Genomic DNA, 23,442 nt, shown 5'->3' on the forward strand with positions numbered 1-23,442 from the left:
AGCACTAATAAGACCAGAATTTTGGGGTGAGGGCTGCATCTACCCTGCGCAGTTCCTGGGATGATGCGCTAACTGATGAGACAAAATTCAAGTCCAGGACAGAGGCTCATGGGGATATGTGGGGTTACATGTCCCCAGGCGCACACCAGCTGTTCACGAGGGGGGGCGGAGAATTGCCCCCCTACACCCCTCCCCTTGGGCCCGCCCTGCCAGGCTGCTTCTTCAGCCGGTGTGGCACCAGCTGAAGGAGTAGCCTGGCAGGGCCAGGCTGAGGGGCAGCCCAAGGCAGGCTCCCGCCTGCTAAGGTAAGTGGGGCGCGGCGGGTGCCCTGAGCAGGTGTTGCCCCGGGTGCCATTTCTGCCCCCCCGCATCTCTGATTCACGGGGACCTAAAAGACCAATTTAATTAGCCAAGGTAAAATATAAGTCTTTGGGAGTCAAAGCCCTCTTCATCAGATACAAATAAGAATGAAGATCCACCAGTCCTTGTATCGAGGTGAGAAGGTGAAAGAGCTTTTACAAAGAAGATCAAGTTACAGAGGCACAGTGCAAAACGTAATCAGCTTGATTAGAGCAAAGTTGTGTTGGACTTGAAGGCGATGCATGACTCATGACTTTTTTATTTATTTTATTTATTTATTATTAAGCTTACATACCGCCCTCCCCTAGAGGGCTCAGGGCAGTTCACAACAAGTAAATAAATAGCACCCACCATACAATAGGTTGTGGTGTACATTAAAATACAGCGTCCAATCATAAAACATTTCAAACAACAACAACAGCAACAGATGGCATCCAATAATTAAAACTCCTCTAAGAGGGAAACAGCAGGGCCCCAGTTGTTAGAAAAAAGGGGGGAAAGGAGGGGCATCAGAGGCTGGTCTCCCCAAAAGCCCGGCGGAATAGCTCAGTCTTACAGGCCCTGCGAAACTCATTAAGGTCCCGCAGGGCCCGGACAGCTGAGGGGAGAGCATTCCACCAGGCAGGGGCCAGGGCTGTAAAGGCCCTGGCCCGGGTGGAGGCCAGCAACATCATGGAGGGGCCAGGAACCACCAGCAAATTGACCTCTGCCGAATGCAGAGGCCGAGATGGGACATATGGGGCCAGATGGTCCTGTGCTGCTATAGACTATCCCAGCTATCCACCTGGAACTATCTTCATAGATCTGATGGGGGTAGCAAACGAGTGAAGGTAGTTATTTGTGTAGGAACCCAATGGGCTTCTTCATTTTAGAGCTGAGAAAGTTTGTGGGGCTTGCAGGAGGAACACTGAATTTAAGTAAACAAAACACACACCACAACGTGGTACCTGTGGACACCACAGGGCCTGCCAATACCTTTTCTGGTGCCCATCAAGTGATTTCAGGAAGTGGGTGGGGTCAGGTAGGGCTATTGCCCAGCAAGACTTTTGACTACTGGAGATTTGATTGGCTGGGCAGATTTTTTAAAAATGCTACTCCAGCAGCAGCTGCCAGCACGGCACAAGGATCTACACTGTGTTACTGCTGTCAAGCTGTGGCAACCATTTTGTGGTTGGCTCTGCCTTCTGCAGTGGCCATTTTGTGGCAGCCACCTCGCTGCTGAACCCACCATGCCCTATCAGAATTCCAGATGTGTCCTCAGGCTTAAAAAGCTTAAGATCTGGACTCCCAACACCAACTATGTACCCATCTGCTACTTTCCGACTGCACAAGAGTTTAACAAATCAAAAGCATGCATTTGAATGCGGTAACGAATCAGCAGTGATTCTCGGTGCCCTGAGTGGCCTGCTGGGTAAGAGTTGGGCCAGTCACAGGTCTCTCAGAACTCTCTCAGCCCACACGGAGTCAGGCAATGGCAAACTCCAGCATGGTAAAGTGTTAAAAGCAGCAGACTTTAACATGGAGAACCAGGGTTGATTCCCCACTCCTCCACGTGAGTGGTGGACTCTAATCTAGAGAGCCAGGTTTGATTCCCCGCTACTCCAAATGAAGCCTGCTGAGTGATGTGAGTGAGGCTTCCGGCATGTTGCAAGACATGGGTATGGAATCGGAACCAGGAAGAACTACCTTCACACTGTGGGAATCCATAAGCCCCTGGGATGCAGATCTCACAGCGCAGTCCAGTTACTCTGGGAAGGCAGCTACACTGCCCAGTTTCCTGATCACACGCACTGTGAACGGAGCCTTCCGTGGAACAGGAGCAAGCTGAAGTGGATGGAAAGAGACAAGGCAGACAGAGTCATGAAAAAACCAGTATGAGCTTAGACCGGTTTAATTACGCTTAGGGTGGCACTGATAGAATACTGCGAGTCACATTGTGATAGGCCAACTTGCATCTTAGGATTGATTCACACAGGCCAACTTTTTACCATCATAATAATCAAGGCAGGTGTACAACAGGTACTGTCACAATATTACACCAATGCGTACTCCAACTCACTAGGCGAGTATCATTTCAACATTATCTTTCTATCACAAATATACAAAAAAATTTCACTGTTAAGTACACCGTCAGGTATGGCTATGAAACATAATTAACATATAATTACGTATTACGTATATATGTTGTGCACCGCCCGGAGCCCCTCGGGGATGGGGCGGTATAAAAGTCTAAAGAATAAATAAATAAAATAAAATAAAATAATTAACAAAAAATAAAAATTAACAAAACCCCAAAGAACCCTCCCATAACATGTCCTAAGAAACTTGCTTCTATTTTAAGTTATCTCTGAGCCTTTAAACCAGTGGTGGCAAACCTTTGGCACTCCAGATGTTATGGACTACAATTGGCCATGCTGGCAGGGGCTGATGGGAATTGTAGTCCATAACATCTGGAGTGCCAAAGGTTCGCCACCACGGCTTTAAACTCTGAATGTGGCAACTAGATTTGACGCTAACCAAGCAAACAGAAGCCCTGCCCTGGATGGCCACAGGCTAAAATCTCAGGAGCTAAGTAGGGCTAGTCCTGGTTAGTCTTTGGATGGGAGACCACCAAGGAACACCAGGTTTGCTGTGCAGAGGCAGGCAGTGGCACATTACCTCTGTCACCCTCTTGCCTTGAAAACCTTACAGGGTTCCCGTAAATTGGCTGCAACTTGACACCTGTCAGGGCCGCGACCCTGCCAGTAGCCTCCGTCTCCCAGTAAGTTTCTGTTTCCTCAGTTATCCCCGTTCCCGCCTTTGGGAAGGACCGCCCACTCCAACCTGTATATATACTGGAACTGAGGGCAAGAATCCTCAGTTCCAGCACCCTGTATCTTAGGGTAACACAAATCAATAAAGTTCGTTCCTTTGTTTTAAAGTCGACTTTGTCTGAGCGTGTCCAGCCTTACAGACGCCCATACACGAAATCAGAGCTAAGGGGATTTCGCTTACTGTTTGGCATGTCAGAGAAAGCACATGATCTCATGTGAGGACAGCATGTACAAAACCTAGGCTTCCAGGCTCAGAACATGATATCTGAACAAAGCCACTGATCCAAATGGGTCTCACATTCTCTTTTGCATCCCACTTTTACAAGCTGCATAGCATGGACTGCTCATTTACTTTGGACAGACCAAAACCCTTTCAAATAAATCAGCCGCCGAGCCATTTGTTTAATCCTGAATATACTTTAAGTGCATAATCGTAACAGGCAGAAAATTGCTAGGGCTCTACAAAACATTACACAAAACCCACCCTATCCACAGGTACACAAGCTATGTACACACATAAGAATGTGTTTTATTTTTCTTATTTTTGTGGTTCACTTAATACCCATGCCAACAAATAACTGCGCGGATTTGCTGTTTTTTAAAAAAAACTTGTTGACATTCTCCTGTCGGTGCTATTTGCACGCCCGAAATGGATTTTTGCTGGCAACCTGACAGTGCTTTGTAAATAGCAACAGTCCCACTGTAGCGAGGGAAACGTTTGATTGTTTTATTAGGCCGAATGCAATTCACAATGGTTGAAAATCCACACTGTTTTGTGCCTGCATTCCTCCCTCAATACTTTATTCCCTCCCGCTGTGCATTTTCCAAGATCATAATTAACGAGGGTAAAAAAAAAAAAAAACGTCCTTGCGCCCCCGACCCTGACGAAATCATCTGATCTGAGCTTCCAGCTTCTTCAAAGGCACGCTGCCGACATCAACACTGGCAACCAACACAAAGCTACTTGGCTGTGGTCCAGTTTATCCACTTTTAGCAGAGAAGGAGGCAGGGTAGGGAGGGCATCATTCCGGTCATTCGGGGACACTGAATCTCAAAGCCGTGTTTTGTTTAGGAGAATGGAAATCGAACTAAGAACAGCAAGCACGTAACTTGCAATCAGCAAGCATGCCGTCTTGGATACTATGAGGGTGGCTAGCGTAGTGCAGTGGTCAAGAGCAGGTGGATTCTAATCTGGAGAACCAGGTTTGATTCCCCACTCCTCCACCTGAGCGGTGGAAGCTTATCTGGTGAACCAGATGTGCTTCTGCACTTCCATTCTCCAGCAGGGAGTGGGGCTTGCAAGGTCTCCTGGGAAGTGTAGTTCCCACCAGGCTGCTTTTAAACTAAGGTAAGTAGCGGGAGCGATGGGCGGGGCGTGGGAAAGGGGGAGGGGTCAGGGGGCGATTTTCTGCCCCCACTGCCATGCGCCTAGTGTACGATGCACCTCCCGTCCCCTTACAGCTACGCCTCTGCCACCTCTGGTCCTCTCTTGACTTGAAACTCCTACAGGGTTGCCGTAAGTCCGCTGTTACTTGATAGCACCTTCCCCTGCCAATAACACAGGAAAGATGAGGCAGGACCCTGAATTTTGTGCTGCATTAAATGGTCTGGCAAGATCACTGCTACGATCCTCATCACGATCATATGAAACCAGAAGGCCACAAGATCCTACTACCAGGTCTCCATAAAGAGTGCATCAAATGTTGCAACTTCTGCAACAGCGTGACAATTTTTAAATGCCTCTCATAAATGTAAATCCTTGATCGTTGCCAGCACTTTCCTGAACAGCCTCTCTGCTCTTGCTTTTTATCACTTTTAAGGGACAGCAAAGCCCAAAGATCAAACAATAACACCCCCTGCAACTTAGATCACACGTTCATAGGGAATGAAATGACAGGATTCATGTGAACATGATTGCGAAATCAAGAGTACGGTTATGTCTGCAGCAAAGAGTACAGCAAAGGTGATGCCAAAAGACAAGATCGGATGACTTACCTGCACAGGTGGGATACCCATAGAAGCCTGGTGCACACTGGCTGCATGTATGGCCTATGTAATTTGGGCGGCATCGACACTGACCAACCGGGCTACAGCTGTCGTCCAGAGAGCTCCAGGGATCACAGGAACAAGCTGCAGATGGATGATATGGAAAAAGGGTTGAGAAAGAGAAATGGCGGGTGAGGGACTGACAGAAAAATGTCCTTGAAATGCCTGGATAATCTGCACCTGTTGAACTACAACCTTTCCAAACAAATCAGAGGTCATGAACACTGAATGGTTGCGCAGCGTTACTTCTAAAGCAAGTAAAAAGCTGCCGTTCTTCCTAAAGTTTAATAGAGTGCCATATGAGCTGTTTGTTTGCTTTTGAAAGCTGGCCTGCACTGAGACGGGGGGGCGGGGCTCGGAACAATGGGGGGGGAGGCGCAGGGGGGCACGGGGGCACTTGGGGAAGTTGTCTCTGGATGCCATTTCCCCCTGATTCGCCTCTGTGTCACGGTGAGATACACTGTGGCACACATCTCACCATGAGACACCTCTGAAGATGCCAGTCACAGATGTGGGCAAAACAACAGGAGCAAAAGCTACCAGACCACAGCCACAGTCCGGAAAACTCCAAAACAACCACAGGATACTTCTTCCTTAGGCCCCTCCATTTTTTTGACCCTCTTCCCTGGAAACCTATCACAAAGTGGCATACCTTGGCAGTGAGGATAGGAATGATATCCGTAGTTGCACTGGTCGCAATGAAAACCATCATACTGAGGTTTACAATAACACCTCCCAGAAGCATCGCAGCCTTCCGGCAACGTCCCAACACCACTGCAGCCACAAACTAGGACAGAAAGACCACACAGAGTTCAGAATGCTGAGCTCTAGAGAAGAAAAATCCCAGGAAAATCAGCTCTTCCCAAAGGTGATGTCACATACTGGCAGGCAGACAAACAAGACTGAACTGTTACCATCCGACAGACGATACAGGTCTATCAAAACTAGGACAAAGAGGCTTAGAGACAGCTTCTACTCTAGAGCTGTGGCTATGCTGAACTCCGCGGCTTTGTGTTGATGTGTTTGGGGCTGTGTAGGGATGGGTGGAGGAAGGGGAAAGTGAAGATGGGGTATGAGTCTGAAATTGTGTGCATCGAGGAATGCTGCTGTAAAATTTTGTTGTGCGTGCACAATGACAATAAATGCTTATGCTTAAGACCTCAGAGCATACCTAAGAAGGCTCGCAGACTTCTTTCACTCCACAACATGTGTAAAATGGAACTGTCCAGGAGAACATTTTTGGAAAGGGAATAGGGTTGTAGTTTTAATATCTGTGGGTTCTAGGCAGTTTTCCTTTCACTGTTGTTTTGACTGCATTATCTTAAATGTTGTAATCTGGTTTCATTGCATGGTTTATTATACACATTCTAGTGTTTTACTGCATTGGTATAAGAGCATTTTAATGCACTGTTTTCATGTTTTATTCTACGCTTGTCGCGTTGTTCTTAATTGTGTAATTTGTCCTGATTCTCTATAAACAAAATAAATAGCTATACGGAAAAAAAACAGTTCTAGCCAAAATTATGGCTGTTCATTTGCACATCATGTAGCCAATAAACTGTTCTTTGTTTTATGGCAAGAAAACACAAAATCCCTTCACCAGCTGATGCAGCAAAACAGATGACAGTTTGGATCCTTAGCTTTCTTTCCACTGGAGGCAAAAGAGGTACAGAGCAATTTGCACTGACTCCTTCCCCCACTGTAGCTCCCCATTTTAACCCCCTAAAAGATCACTAAACCACAATTTTGGGGCCACAGTGAATACAGTGGGGAGATATTTACCAGCTACACAGCACAGGATCCAAGCCTATATTTATTTAAAATATTTACAAGCTTCCTCTCCATCAAAAATGTTCCCAGCTGTTTACAACATTACCCTTGAGATTTTAATAGTAAAACTATTGAGAAAATAACTAGGACAAAAGTGGTATATTAAAAACAGCAATAAAAAGCAGTTTCAGAATAGCAGTGAAGGGAAAGGGTGGCCTGCAAATAAAATAAAATAAAATAAAATAAAATAAAATAAAATAAAATAAAATAAAATAAAATAAATAAACATCAAGGGCACGAGATTGCAACAATCATGCCAGTTCAGTCACGTATCTTGTTGAATCAAGTTTTCACCTAGCGCTGTGGTGGCGAACCTGTGGCACTCCAGATGATGGGAATTGTAGTTCATGAACATCTGGAGTGCCATAGGTTTGCCACCACTGAGCGCCTTAAATTTTCCCCAGGTGACAATAAGCTCTACGGAATAATCACTCGTCTGGCAGCATTTGTTCCAGTTCTACAACGAACAACAACAAACCTTTATTAGGCATTAAAAGGAAAAAGGAAAGGAACAAGGAAAAAACAAGACGAGAACATGAACAAACCAAAATAAATCATTTCAATATGTCAAGGAGAAATTTAGCTACTGAGGTTACAATCAAAGGAGAAGAATTATTTCGTAAAAATATAACCTTCCCAGCTAGTGAATGCTCACTGAACTTTACAGGAAGCAAAGAAAAGAGGTTAGACCCACACCACTCGTATTTAGGACAACAGAGCGGAATATGTTCCATAGTTTGAACCTCAGGCTGTTTCTGCACGGGCGGAATACAGCGCCCCAGGGACGCTAAAAACGCCGTCCCTGGGGTGGTGTCAAAGACGCCATTGTTTTCAACAGTGGCGTCTTCTAACCGCTGCCATGCGAATGGATCAGATAATCTGCCATCTGATTGATTTTAAAATTAATATTATAATGGAGGTGAGGAAGTTCTGGTTGTAGTTTGCCTTATGGCAAACTAGGGCAGTGTTTGAGCTTATTGATCAACACTGGGGTGAAAACAGGCAAAGATGAAAGGAAAGAAGGAACAATAGGTTTGTGTTACTCCTGAAAGAGAGAAAATAGGTAACAGGGGCAAAAAAACAAGGAATACGGCACACTGCCTCGCCCTCTAGATGTCTGTCCTAGGACTTCATGCACAAATCTGCAACATCTAGCAAACTTTTCCCATGCCGAAAACCACAACAATGCATTGCATTTGTACAGCCCAAGCTCGCCAACCAGCTCCACGGCATATCAGAGAACTCACGTTGACACAGAGGGTAGTTGAAGTAGCCAGGGGCACACTGGTCACACGAGAAGCCCTCAAATCCAGCACGACACAGACACTGACCAGTCTCACTGTTGCAGGAGCCATCGTAGCTGCCAGGGCCAGAGCATTGGCAAGCTGTGGGAGGGGAAGAAAGCAAATGATTGGCCCTTTGGATGCCCAGTGTGGATGGCCTTAGAACATTAGAACATAAGAACAAGCCTGCTGGATCAGACCAGAGTCCATCTAGTCCAGCTCTCTGCTACTCCCAGTGGCCCACCAGGTGCCTTTGGGAGCTCATGTGCAGGAGGTGAAAGCAATGGCCTTCTGCGGCTGCTGCTCCCGATCACCTGGACTGTTCAGGCATTTGCAATCTCAGATCAAAGAGTATCAAGATTGGGAGCCATAGATCGACTTCTCCTCCATAAATCTGTCCACGCCCCTTTTAAAGCTATCCAGGTTAGTGGCCATCACCACCTCCTGTGGCAGCATATTCCAAACACCAATCACACGTTATGTGAAGAAGTGTTTCCTTTTATTAGTCCTAATTCTTCCCCCCACCCCAGCATTTTCAATGAATGCCCCCTGGTTCTAATGAGTCAGCACTGTCTCACTTGTCAGCACTGTCTCACTTGTCAGGTACACTTCAATCAATCAATCAAAGCCTTTATTGGCACAGTAAACAATAAAATAAACACAACAAGATAAAACTGGTCAAAAAACATGGATACAGAGAACAAAGAATAAAATATTAAGTAAAAAAATTGCTGCTGGCTTTTGATAATTTCTAAGAGGAAGTCTGCCGCTATCACGCAGAAGGAAGGATCTGGATGATTCAGCAAGTAATGTAATCTAAATAAACCGGGGAGATCAGATGAGAATAAGGGAGTAAGATTCACATACTTGGATCTGATTTCTTTGAAGTGGGACAGTGTAATAATTGGTGAGCCAAAGATTCGACTATGGGCACAATCTATTAGACTTTACTTGATTGTTAAATCTACTATGTAACAAGGCAGAGGGCATAAATATTAAGCCTGGCAAGCGTTATAGCTCTCCTTGGAGCGGGTGTGTGTGTGTGTGGGGGGGGGGGTGTTACACTTAGCTCAAGGTTAAAGGTTTCTGGAAGGTTTGATGAAGTGACAGAGATCCTCTGGGAATGTTTCAATCCCACCCGATCAAGAGCATCTTCACATGATACATTTTGATCAGAATATAGAAGAAGAAGAAGAAGAAGAAGAAGAAGAAGAAGAAGAAGAAGAAGAAGAAGAAGAAGAAGAAGAAGAAGAAGAAGAAGAAAGGAAGAAGAAGAAGGAAGAAGAAAGAAAGAAGAAAGGAGAAGAAAGAAAGAAGAAGAAAGAAGAAGAAAGAATAAAGAAGAAAGAAGAAGAAGAAGAAGAAGAAGAAGAAGAAGAGGAGGAGGAGGAGGAGGAGGAGGAGGGGGAGGAGGGGGAGGAGTTTGGATTTATATCCCGCCTTTCTCTCCTGAAGGAGACTCAAAGGGGCTTACAATCTCCGTGCCCTTCATGAATAACGTGGACCTGACAGTCTCTTGTAGCCCTAAAACTAATTTCTTCGTAAGAATATGAAACCCAGGCACACATGGTGAAACCCATTCATAACAATATGAGATCCAGGCACAATTGGCCATGCTGGCAGGGACTGATGGGAATTGTAATCCATGAACATCTGAAGTGCCAGACTTGGACACCTCTGTGTTAAATAAACAGAATGTCTCCATTCCACAGGTCCTGTAAGACAGCTGTTCTGCAAAGCCTACAGTTGAAAGTAGCAACAGGGGGCTGATCTATCTTGGCTGGCCCCCCGAACTGGTGTGAGTGTGTATTAGAGGGGGTGGGGAGGGATGTTTTACTTTAATTGTTCCACTCTAGGTGGAATGTTAAGGCTTTATTGCACTGTATATGTCTTTACTGATACGTTGGTTGGAAGCCACTCGGAGCGTGCCTTGGTGGGGAGAGCAGGAAACAAATCCTCCAAACACCTCAACTCTCTTCCCTGCTGTTGATATTAGACTTAAGCCCTTGAAGGCAGAGGACTTAATTGTTGGCTTATGAAACTCAATAAACGATGTCTTTGTTATAATGATCAAAAGCCTGCTCTCCCAGTTGCCAAAAGAGGGAAACAGACTGAACAATGTATTGTCGAAGGCTTTCACGGCCAGAATCACTGGAGCGTTGTGGGGTTTCCGGGCTGTATGGCCGTGTTCCAGTGGCATTTTCTCCTGAAGAGGAGAAAATGCTACTGGAACACAGCCATTCAGCCCGGAAACCCCACAACACTCCAGACTGAACAATGTTCACATTGGGTTCGGTTACTCACACTGACAACTTGGTCCATAATACCCAGGGGCACACTGGTCGCACTGGGTCCCCTGGAAGTTAGGCTTGCACAAGCACAGGCCAAGTTGAGCATCTTTTCGGCAGGCATTTCCTCTGGTCCCCGCAACATTACAGTCACAGTCTGGGGTGGAGGAAGAATCCAGGGAGAAAAAGAGGCGGTTAAATAGGGACATGCCACAAAGGGGCCCACGATCTTAAGCAAGCCACTCCTGAGATGATCGTAAACGATAAATAATCAGCATAGCAAAGCACAATTTATCGCAAAAAAGGAAAACAAAAAGCTTACTTATTATCTGTCCGGCTGGAAGGACCTGCTCTCCAGTGTCATTGAAAGAGAAAACCGGCACAGCTAAGTGAGGGGAAAGACCACAGGTGTGTTAATTCCACAGGCAAGATGATGTCCTTCACCAGCAAGATCTTAAACTAAGCTCAGCCCCCTATCGATAAATGCTTCTGGATTCAAACACGTTGCCCCTTCTCTTCAACTCAACAGCTAACAGCCTTTCTCCATCTTTCATACCAATCCCATGAAACAGGTAGTTTGGTGCTGAAAGATGTAATGATACGTAATGTAGATACTAGAAGCCAAATTCTCCACACAAGGGACAGTAATAGCAGCTTTTAGAACTGTTACCTGATGAAAGACACCATAAATCCTTAATAGCATTCATTTTAGTTAATCAGTAGGCAGGAGAAAGGCGTAATGCTCATTCCCAAACAGAGCATATCATCTGTACTTTTTATAAATACCTCTATTAACTAAAATATGCTTTTTTAAAAAAGGTTGATCAAAGATGTTAAATGTTATAGCTGCCAGAGGCGTAGCTTCAAGGGGACAGGAGGGGGCAGGACACACGGGACATGCCCCCCTGTGGGTGTATGGTGGAACGTTCCGGGGGCGTTCCAGGGCAGGACAGGGCCGTGCAGGAGCGGGGGCGGAGGATGCACCAATGCACTGGACGCTTTCCCCCTGTGGCTCCCACCAGTTAAAGAGTCTGAAAATCAGGCTAGCAATAATGCTTAACCTGACCTAGATGGCCCAGGTAGCCCAATCTCATTAGATCCTGGAAACTAAGCGGGATCAGTTCTGTTAAGTATTTGGACGAAAGAGCACCAAGAAGAAGAAGATTTTGGATTTATACCCCACCTTTCTCTCCTGTAAGGAGACCCAAGGTGGCTTACAGGCTCCTTTCCCTTCCTCTCCCCACAACAGACACCTTGTGAGGTAGGTGGGGCTGAGAGAGTTCTGAGAGAACTGTGACTGGCCCAAGGTCACCCAGCAGGAATGTAGGAGTGCAGAAACACACCTGGTTCGCCAGATAAGCCTCTGCCACTCAGGTGGAGGAGTGGGGAATCAAACCCGGTTCTCCAGATTAGAATCCACCTGCTCTTCACTACTACACCACGGTGGCTCTCAGGGTTGCTATGCAGAGGCAGGTAATGGCAAGCCATTGCCTTGAAAACCCTATAGCAGTGGTGGTGAACCTATGGCAAGCCAGATGTTCATGAACTACAATTCCCATCAGCCCCTGCCAGCATGGCCAATTGGGAATTGTAGTCCATGAACATCTGGTGTGTCATGGGTTCACCACCACGGCCCTATGGGGTTGCCACGAGTCAGCTGAGACTTGACAGCACTTTTCACCACTAATGGATTCTTGGATCCCTCCCACCCCCTTGCCTGAAACAGCCACGGTTGTGTTAACCATACATACGATAGCAGTGCGGAAAGTCCACGTAACCGTCTGCACATGAGTCACAAAGCTCCCCTGTGTAGTTTGGCTTACAGTAGCAGCGGCCAGTCAAATCCTCGCAGGTGCCGTCTGTGAAGTCTGAGTCACAATTGCAGCCTAGGATGAAATAACAGGTCCGTGAATCCCCTGTGATGGCTCAGAGCTAAGAAATGTCAGCACAGACTTGATGCAGGCTTCCCAGAACACTCAGGTTTTTTTTTGGGGGGGGGGGGGGTTGGAGTCAGGTGACACACACAGGTGTCAGATACCCCAGTTCTTCCAATCGCTCTGCAAGCTTCTCTTCTCGAACATTTCCCAAAAGTGATATGAATTGCCTGAACCTTTCTCTTATTACTTTACACTAGGAACAAATTTACCCCATTGCAGCTTTATGAAAAGCAAAAATAAGCAGCACTACACGATCAATCCCAGTGTTATAAAACACAGGTCATTCGTGCACTTATGGTCTCCTTCGCATTAAGCATACATTCCCTTCAGGTAAGATTCTCCTTAATGCACTCATTTTACCCTCTCCCAATTTCATGGTGCCCCAGATTGGAGAATCTCTAAGGTTTCCCAAACCTCTGAAAGTGCAACTTTTCCTCTCCCTTCAAAGGGAAAGCAAAGAGAGTCAGCACACATTTCAATTTCATCAGGATTTCTCACTCCACCCTGCCTTTCCCTGCTCACCCAACAGCAGTTCCTCCCATTCTTTGGGACAGCAATTCAGAGCAATTAGAAGAGCTTTTGGGTAAAAAAAATTGTCATCGCCAAACTACTGCTGGAGTAATAGACCATTAAAATCAACACAATATTTAAAGGGTTTAGCAATGTAATGCTAGACCCTAGACCAGTGATGGTGAACCTTTTCGAGACCGAGTGCCCAAATTGCAACCCAAGACCCATTTATTTATCACAAAGTGCCAACACGGCAATTTAACCTGAATACTGAGGTTTCCGTTTAGAAAAAACGGTTGGCTCCAAGGCGTGCGTAACTCGGGAGTAAGCTTGGTGGTAATCGGTAGCTTTGCTTTGAAGCAACCGTGCAACTTTTCCAACGGGTGAATCACGACCCTTGGAGGGTTTACTCAGAAGCAAGCCCCATTGCCAGCAACTGAGCTTGCTCCCAGGTAAAGATCACTCTTTAGTACTTTGCATGAAAATCAGTGGGGTTTAACAGCGCTTATCAGGGTTGCCTACACTGCTTCCCCAAAACTAGGTCTTAGGTTTAATGCTAATAATCGAGCCCAGCGGCCCAGGCCACCCTAGATGTGGGGGGGGGGGGGACTCTGTTTGCCCGTGCCCACAGAGAGGGCTCTGAGTGCCACCTCTGGCACCCGTGCCATAGGTTCGCCACCACTGCCCTAGACCAGTGTTTACCAACCTTTTCGATGTCACGGTACCCTTGACCTCACTCTTTATATCTCACGGTACCCCCACCTTTCCCTCCCAGTGCCCCTGCTTGCACCACCCCCACCTTCCCCTCCCAGGGAGAAGGGAAGAACTGGGGGGGGGGGAGGAAGTGGCTGCTGACCTTGTGGCAGGCCCTGCCCCGAGCCAGCTCCATGTCCTTGCTGGCGCCGGCAGGAGACACCACAAAAGTTAAGGGGGGTTAGCATTGCTACGGTACCCCTGGGACATGCTCCCGGTACCCCAGGGTACCACGGAACCCTGGTTGAAAATCACTGCCCTAGACAGAACTAAAAAGATTTGAAGGGGGCAAACTGGCAGCTCAGCTGAGCTGGAGACACTTCACAGTAGGAGAATCCCCTTTAAACAAAAGAGAAATCGCAGGAAAAACCCACTGTAAAGCAGACAGCCACGTGGTAAGCATTGCATGTATAAAGTGCCTATGACAAGATACAGAGAGGGCCACAAGCGCATGCTAAATATTTCTTTGCGCGCTCAGTGAGTGATCAGCAATTCCTTCCACTGTTAGCCTCTCACTCCACAAAAAGTGCTGCTCTAGAGGGCTGTGGACCTGCTGGAAGAGAAGGCAGCCAGAAGGGAGGAACTGAAAAGCTCCCATGAGAGAGGAATGCCACACGTGGCACTTTGGAACGTGTCCTGGGCATAAAATGCATAAAATGGACCCGAGAGTATACTCACGATAGCAAAGGTACGGTGAATCTATCGGATGATCTGGGGATTTATAGTAACCCGGGATGCACCTCTCACAGTTGATGCCCGTTGTGTGATGCTGTAAAAAAGAAAGACAGTCAGCAACACGACATTTGACCCCATCCGTCCCCCTGGGCAGTACGCCCCTGGCAAGGAGTTCACGTGTTCTCACAAACATTTCCCGGCTCCAAGCAGGCCCTGCAAAGAGCCATCCCAGAGAGACAAGAGTTCACCTGCTTCTGAGCCCTTACCTGACAGTCAATGCAAACCCCTCCTCCTTCAAACTGGGCGTTGCGATTCCTGCTGGCCTTGTGACGGTCAACCTCTGGGTCATAGTAACAATCGTAGGCATGGCCATGGCAGTTGCAGGCTGGGGTTACAAAACAAACAGCTAATTTATACATGTTTCAACTAAGGTCCCTTCCGTACAGCAAACGTATAATGGGTTGCAGTTTGTTTGTTTGTTTGTTTGCTTGTTTGTTTATTTATTTATTAGATTTTAAACCGCCCATCCCCGAAGGGCTCTGGGCAGTGTACAGCAGGCCTGCAACAATAATACATAATAACATTAAACACAGCAGGCTAAAAACAACACTGTACACATAAAAACAAAGGTAATTTAAAACAATTTACAAATTTATAACCATAAAACACAGCAGCAGCAATAATATATGGCGCCTGATCCCAAGGCCGGGAGGGGACAGTACTGACTAAATAGTATATCAGGCATACCAATGATGGCACGCAACACAAGGGCATCCTAGAGGGGGAATCCGTGGCTGGCCTCACCAAAAGCCCGGTGGAAGAGAACTGTTTTACAGGCCCTGCGGAATTCACCAAGATCCCGCAGGGCCCGCACCTCTGATGGAAGAGTGTTCCACCAGGCGAGGGAACCCAGAGGCAGTAAAAGCCACTGGCAACCGGAGTGAAAGCCAGCTGCATCATGGAGGGGCCAGGGGCCACCAGTAAATTTGCCTCTGCCAATCGCAGAGGCCTACCCGGGACATATGGGGTGAGATGGTCACGAAGGTATGAGGGTCCCAAGCTGCGAAGGGCCTTAAAGGTCAACATCAACACCTTAAAGGTGACCCGGAATTCCACTGGAAGCCAGTGTAGGCGGCGCAGCACAGGGGTGATATGCTCTCTAAATGAGCCACCCACCAGCAGCCGCGCCGCCGCATTCTGGACCAGTTTCAATTTCCGGATCAACCATAAGGGAAGGCCAGTTGGGATAAGCTAACCTGTTTTCCTGTTTTCGCGTTCACATGCGTGCCATGCAGACAGCGATTGGAGCCCATGGAACCAATCAGGGTTGCTGCTGTGCCTTCGCACGGAGACATGTCTCTTTTAAAAAATTTACTTCCCACCGATGCATAGCTACGCAGGCATGCACAAATTAACCCCCCCCCCTCCGCCAGCCAGGCTGATGTCTCACGATACAGCCAGCTGCATCTGCGTAGCTCTGCAGATGTCAGCCACGAAATTTTTTAAAAAGGAAAATGGAGGCAAATAAAGCACTTTCTGCCTGGCCGTTCGCTTGCGAATGGCTACAACCCAGGATGTTTGAAAAGACTCCCTAATAGTGCGATTCAAAAAAAAAAAAAGGTTTTGGGGAAATAACACGGGGGTGGCTCGTTTTAGGGGTGGGATCTGTGCGAAGCTCCCCCCCCCCAAAAAACTGGTTTTTTACTGTTTTACACTTGTGTTTATTGGCCCTTGTGGAACGGGCCTAACCACTGCATTTTAAACTAGGCCCTCTGCATCGTTTGGAAGCTTTAGCGGCGTGGCTGCATTGCAAAGGGAACATCTCAAAGAGACAGTAAGCTATCACACCTTTCTAAAAGCTGCATTCTGTAAAACAGGGGTCTTCAAACTATGGCCCCCCAGATGTTCATGAACTACAATTCCCATCAGCCCTGCCACTTGGCCATGCTGGCAGGGGCTGATGGGAATTGTAGTCCATGAACATCTGGAGGGCCATAGTTTGAAGACCCTTGCTGTAAAATCAACGGACTATAAATCTGAGAGTGATCTAGCATGGATTCAGAGAGAGATGAGGAGAGAATTTGCACACAACAGAATGAGGGAGAAATAATCCTGTAAGGGTTCGATATGAAAAAAAAGATGTTTATGCTAAATATGATAACATAAAACCAGAAAACTAAAAACTAAAAAAAAATCTGAAGATTGGCTGAATAAACTGTGGGATATGCTGCTGTAGATAAATTATCGACATTATTAAAATATAAACATTTAGAAAAACAATTTAAGGACTCAAACCCCCTGGTGAATTATACTAAGTGAAGAAAAGACTTCATGAATTTGTCAATATACCCACAACATTAAGATACTGAACTGATGTGTGTGTGTGTGTGTGTGTGTGTGTGTGTCTATTAAATTAAAAGATTGTAGTAATAAGAATCCAGAATAAGAATTAGTAGAAATTGGTTTAAGGTAAAAATATAAGGTTAGTGGAAAGTGAATCAGGGGTATTTCTTTTTTCACTTTTGTTTGTTTTTGTTGGTAAATTGTGCACAAGTGTTTTGTATGTGATGTATTTGATGTCTGATGAGTTGGAGTTGAGTTATGATGTATTGGTGGTATTAAATTTAATGACTCCTGCTGTTACAAACAGTATACATAAGGCACCTCTCAGGAGAATTGCCCCTCTGAACACAGGATAAGCCATAGGCAATATCTACTGACAGACCAAACTTCCGATTTATCTTAAACACTCTTCACACCACCATCACATCTTATGACAGAGCATTCCATAAACCAATCATTCAGTACATAAAATGGCGCCATGAATGAAACCAAGGTCTGCTGCCATTTTTGAATCTTGCAGGAACGTGGAACACAGAACTGTAGCAGGACATCAAGAAAATGAAGTTTGTTCATTCCTGGATTTGCAACCTCCCTTTAGGAGAGGTTAAAACATACATCAAGCAGGTAAAGTTTTCGACAGCACAACTCACGTTCACACTCATTGGCGCTGTTGGTGGTGGCCGGTTTCCACGGCGACTGATTGAAACCTGGACAGCAGTGATCACATGACCCTCCACAGGTGTTGTGCTGACAGTCACACTGGAGCCTGGAAAGTAAAAGGCAACAGAGCAGAGTTACCCCTTGCAGGAGATCATTAAGAAGTCACAAGGCTTTGGAAAAGTTGCTGCTCAAGAGACCATCGGCTCAATCACTGGTTCCCAAGTTTTTTCGTAAGTATCCAAATTTTCTTTCCTCAGATAAACAGTTAATTTGTCTGCTGTCCTAAATTCTTGTATTTTTAAAATCCATTCGCCTATTGACGCAATTTCTTTCAGTCTCCAGTGGCGTAGGTGGTTAAGAGCTCGTGTATCTAATCTGGAGGAACCGGGTTTGATTCCCAGCTCTGCCGCCTGAGCACAATGGAGAGCTTATCCTGGGAAATTCAGATTAGCCTGTACACTCCCACACATGCCAGCTGGGTGACCTTGGAGCTGATCACAGCTCTTCTGAGCTCTCTCAGCCCCACCCACCTCACCCAGGGTGTTTGTTGTGTGAGGGGAAGGGCCAAAAGGAAGATTGTAAAGCCCCTTTGTAGTCTCCTACCACAGGAGAGAAAGGGGATATAAATCCGAAGCTGCTTCTTCCTCTCTTCTTCTTCTAAATCAGGGCTAGGGAACATGCGGCTCTCCAGATGTTCAGGAACTACGGGAATTCCCATCAGCCTCTGTCAGCAGCATGGCCAATTGGCCATGCTGGTAAAGAAACTGATTAAGGAGGTCCTGGTATCTGAAAATTCTGATCTAAACAATCATAATTAGTGGTTCTGTAAAACACCCCGAGCATCGAATGTTTCTTCTGGGCACAAGTCTCACAAAAAGGAACAGAAGTTGTGCCAGGGCAGGGCAAAGTGGCACAAATCCCACTGAATTTAGGCAGTAGTTCTAATGGTGAAGTTCCCACTGCATTTAGGCAGGTGTTCTAAAGGAGAAGTTCCCTCCAGTTTCATGTTTGTGCAGAGGTGCCAGGAGGTGCCAGGCAAGCGTGAGGATCCTGTCTTGACTGGACCAGGGGGGTTGATTTATTAAGGAAGATGACATCACCCCAGAAACTTCCACTCCACAGAGCCATTATACCCACCCAACAAAAAATGCTGTCTCTTATGTCAGACTGATGGATAATAGGGTTGTGTTCCAGCTTTTATCTGCACAATTACTCACTTCCCCTGCAGGCATGCCTCTCCCTCCCATGGCGCGCACACACACAGACAAACACACACACACACACGCCCTGTTCTCTCATTCAAAACACAGGGCTTAAAAATAGACACATTTTCTTTTTTTTAAAAAAAAAGGCATCAGAAATAGACAATGCATTGGGATGTACAGCACGTTTTACACAAGCACACACGTCCCTGTCATCCTAATAAACACTTGGGTACGCTTGTGGGAGAAGCAAGAACAGGGGGGTGGAATAATACTGAAGACAATCCCCTTTCCATCGTCTCTATGGCCCCTTCTGAACATGCAGAATAACGCACTTTCAATCCACATTCACAAGTGTTTGCTAGTGGATGGTGCTATTCCGCACAGTAAAATCAAGCTGCAAAGTGGACTGAACGTGGATTGAAAGCGCATTATTCTGGATGTGCAGAAGGGGCCTGTGAACTGACAGTAATAGTTTCTCAGTACTGTATGAGGCCCAAACAGCTATAGCAGTGATGGCGAACCTATGGCACGGGTGCCAGAGGCGGCACTTGGAGCCCTCTCTGTGGGCACACGCACACAGAGTTCGCCATGTGGGGGGCGGAAAATCACACCCCCCCCCCCACACACACACATCTCAAGGCTGCCCTGGGTTACTGAGCACGATATGCACATATTGCGGTGAGCAGGGAGGACTTGGCTGGTGGGCCTGGTGCCTGTGCTCTGGGTGACTGCTGCCTGGGGGTGGGGGGGTGTAGAGGAGGCAGAGATGCTAGAGAGGCACAGCGCGGTGTGCATGGGACTTGCTGGAGGCTAGAGCAGGCTGGCCCCTGCTCAAATGGGTGTGGCAGAGGAAGAAGGAGCCAACCTGGTTTTTCTAAACTAAAACCTCAGCATTCAGGTTAAGCTGCGGGGTTGGCACTTTGTGATATAAATAAGTGTGGTTTGGTTTGCAATTTGGGCACTCGGTCTCAAAAAGGTTTGCCATCACTGAGCTATAGGATAACTCCTGAGGAAGGTTATATGCAAAGTCCACTTTGTAAATGGAACCAGGGACAACTAACATAAGAACATAAGGACTAGCCTGGTGGATCAGACCAGAGTCCATCTAGTCCAGCACTCTGCTACTCGCAGTGGCCCACCAGGTGCCTTTGGGAGCTCATGTGCAGGATGGGAAAGCAATGGCCTTCTGCTGCTGCTGCTCCCGAGCACCTGGTCTGCTAAGGCATTTGCAATCTCAGATCAAGGAGGATCAAGATTGGTAGCCACAGATCGACTTCTCCTCCATCAATCTGTCCAAGCCCCTTTTAAAGCTATCCAGGTTAGTGGCCATCACCACCTCCTGTGGCAGCATATTCCAAACACCAATCACACGTTGCGTGAAGAAGTGTTTCCTTTTATTAGTCCTAATTCTTCCCCCCAGCATTTTCAATGAATGCCCCCTGGTTCTAGTATTGTGAGAAAGAGAGAAAAATGTCTCTCTGTCAATATTTTCTACCCAGATAAATGTGCCATTTCAATTACACCTTCAGATATATGTGCACTGAACGCAACATGAGAACTACTTGACATAACGGGGTTACGGTTTCCCTCCCATCATTTGTGATAAATTGGAATTGTGGCAAAGTGCTACAAAAGTTGATCTAAGCCAAAAAAATGGAGTGTAAATATGAGTGGAAAACCAAACAAGTGAAAAAAGCAAGTGTAGCCGACATAAAACACTCAAGGTGCTCAGCCAAGGAACAAGTACCTTGGCTGGAAGTGAATTTGAACATTTTATATAACATCAACAGCCCTTCAGACACACCTGGTGAAACTGGAAGACTGCAAATAAAAGAAAAACGAAGGCTTTTCTTCGCTCATGGCTCCTTCCGCACAAGCAGAGTGGGCTGCCGTCAGGATAAAGTAACCGGCTCTTCTGTTTTCACGTTCGCATGCCTCTGTGCAGGCAGGGACTGGAGCCCCCGGAAACAATGCGGGCTGCTATCATGCCTTCGCATGGAGGTGCATATTTTTAGTCTCCCCCCCCCGAAATGGGTTTATCCCCACCCCCCTGAAATGGGTTTATCCCCACCCCCAGGTTTATTGGCCCGTGCGGAAGGGGCCCATGTCACGTGCAGCTGGCCTATAAGCAGTGATTGTATTGTGTCCTTCTCCCTAGCGACAGTAGACAAGACTGTGCAAATTGCCATATGTTAGGGACTTACAACTAGCTGCCTGCTGGAAACAGTTGGCCCATATGATTGCCATGATCTGGCCACCTGGTAGGGTAGCCAACTATGGGTTAGGAAACACCTGGAGATTTGAGTGATTTCATGCAGAAGTGCGGCATCATGTGACCCTACTGGAGAAGAACTATGCAATCAGACATATAATGACTTTGTTCCTAAACAACTGGACCTGGGGACAGCGCCTGTGTTGTTGCAGAGGTCAAGAATAGGATTCTCGTTCCGGTTGATGGAGAAACTATCCAATTGACTGCTCTGCTTACAGAAGGTGGAAAGGAGATCAGCAACTCCTTGAGTTGATTCTACTGCAATTCAAGGACACTGACAAGCGGGAACGGGGCCAGAGGAGGACAACCAAAATGGTAAAAGATCTGGAATCCATGCCCTACGAGGAGAGACTTAGGGAGTTGCGTATGTTTAGTTTGGTGAAGAGAAGGTTAAGAGGTGACATGATAGCCATGTTTAGATATTTGAACGGATGTCATGTTGGAGAGGGAGCAAGCTTGTTTTCTGCGGCTCCAGAGACTAGGACCAAGTGTAATGGGTTCAAGGTGAAGGAAAAGAGATTCCACCTAAACATCAGGAAAAACTTCCTGACAGTAAGGGCTGTTTGACAGTGAAATGCACTACCTCAGAGTCTCCTTCTTTGGAGGTCTTTAAACAGAGGCTGGATGGCCATCTGTCAGGAGTGCTTTGATTGTGTGTTCCTGCATTGCAGGGGGTTGGTCTTCATGGCCCTTGGGGTCTCTTCCAACTCTATGATTCTGTGATTCTACATCAACTGCCCTGCACCCTTTTCTTTGGCCAAAATCCAGGTAGAAGCTGTAGTCAATAATAACACAAGAACAGCAGAAATTTTGCAAACTTGAATGTGTTAATGAGGATCTGCAGAAACAGGCAGCATTGTTATAAATAGGAACAACCCAGAGAGGCCAAAAGACACTGCCCTGCCAAGTCAGCAAATTCTGCTCTCAAGGAGTGTTGCATAAGCAACTTGGGAAAAGCAAGTGGGCAAAGAAGATGGGGCTTTCAAACAGGAACCAGCCGCTCAATTCAAGGGAAACTGCTGTGGATAAAAAAAAATGTCTGTATAGATTTGTAGCTGAAGGAATGTTAAGAAGCGTATCCTTAAGAGTACCAGGAAGGGTCAAGAGAAAATACATTTGGCCTTCTCGAAAAGAAAGGAAACGTAAGATCAAGCGAAAACCTTTCCTTGATCAGGCCGAAGGGAAGCGTTGCGGTTCCAGCAAAGCCAACCAGATGCCTCCAGAACCTCATAAACAGGATGCAAAGGTCAAGCAAATGGCCTTCCACCAGAGCCAACAGAACGTGGAAAAAGAAATAGAGCTTCCCTGTACCAAAAGGAGGAAAACGCAGACCTTTGAAAAAAAACGGAGGGCTGACAGTCGGCTGAGTCTGGGCTGCCAATCCCTTTGAAGATTAGGGGTGTGCTTTCATCACTGCTGTACATGATGATGAAGACTTATTTATTGCTTCCACAAAAGCCATAACGAAGCGTTCAAAAACAAACGGGAGCAGCAACCTGACAACCAATTCCGCCCGGGGCAACAAGAAAGAAAATCTGAAAGACTGCATTGGGTTGGCTCCTTGTAATGTGAGTGGAAGCAAGCGACCCAAACCAGCGTGGATAAAAATCGATGATTCTTTTAAATAATTTTTAAAAATTTAAATCAATTTTTTTTAAAAAAAATTAAATCAGATTAATGCTTTTTGAGGAAAAATCTACCCCGTTCAAATAGTTTTGTATTTAAGAGACATTATTGTGTTGGGGGGCACAGGGGAGGCTCTCGAGTACGGCAGCACGTTGCTTGGAAAAGGGCCCCCCCAACACCCAGGGGGGGCGCCTGAGTATGCAATACTTTTTGGAAAAAGGCCTCTCACGTGCAACTGACCTTTCCTTCCCAAATGTGGTTTCGAAGAAAACTGCTGACATTGCAGACTCTCTGGCCCCAATATGTGTACGTGCAAATACTTAATCCTCTGCTGTAACCCCCGTGCTCTTTGCTCTCTCCATTGTATTGCGTTCCCCCTGCCTGCCTGCCCTGTTTGATTTTCCACTTGTAAACTGTCAATAAAAGGGCTTGGGGAGAGACGCGTACCTTGCCACAGCCCCGCCCAGGAATGCCCCGCCCCCAGAATGCCCCGCCCAGCCCCATTGGCACTATGCCACAGTTTGAATCCCACCACCCTGGGAACCTGTTACTAAAATTTTTGGATCCCACCACTGCACGTGGCCACCATATTGGTGCTGTGCACATAAGGGGCCGTCTCGCATGGGGAGCTCTCCAGGAGGGCTCTCAGTTCTGCTCAGTGTCTGCGACGTTCCAAGGAGCACCGGGAAAGGATTAGAGGGACTATTGTAGTTGGGTTCTTGAAGTTTGACTTCAGGTGCCTGAATCGGTTAAGCTTAGAAGCTGAGAGTTAAATATATTGGGATTACAAAATACCTCCTGTCACACCGTTAAGCACGTGAACGCAATCCATACTGTGGAG

The 23,442-nt window shown here is 46.6% G+C and overlaps 1 protein-coding gene across 1 annotated transcript in view; it reads right to left on the bottom strand.

Annotated features, from left to right (window-relative positions):
* The window catches only part of LAMA5 (laminin subunit alpha 5), a 280,376-nt gene that overhangs the window by 135,962 nt on the left and 120,972 nt on the right, over positions 1-23,442 (bottom strand). Inside the window, 10 exon segments of the mRNA XM_048497913.1 lie at positions 2,047-2,184; positions 5,169-5,303; positions 5,872-6,006; positions 8,297-8,434; positions 10,637-10,777; positions 10,943-11,005; positions 12,372-12,506; positions 14,499-14,589; positions 14,762-14,880; positions 17,489-17,604. Of these exon segments, the coding sequence (XP_048353870.1) occupies positions 2,047-2,184; positions 5,169-5,303; positions 5,872-6,006; positions 8,297-8,434; positions 10,637-10,777; positions 10,943-11,005; positions 12,372-12,506; positions 14,499-14,589; positions 14,762-14,880; positions 17,489-17,604 (1,211 nt within the window).

Source organism: Sphaerodactylus townsendi, linkage group LG05 (assembly GCF_021028975.2).
Source record: "Sphaerodactylus townsendi isolate TG3544 linkage group LG05, MPM_Stown_v2.3, whole genome shotgun sequence".
Classification (NCBI taxonomy): domain Eukaryota; kingdom Metazoa; phylum Chordata; class Lepidosauria; order Squamata; family Sphaerodactylidae; genus Sphaerodactylus; species Sphaerodactylus townsendi.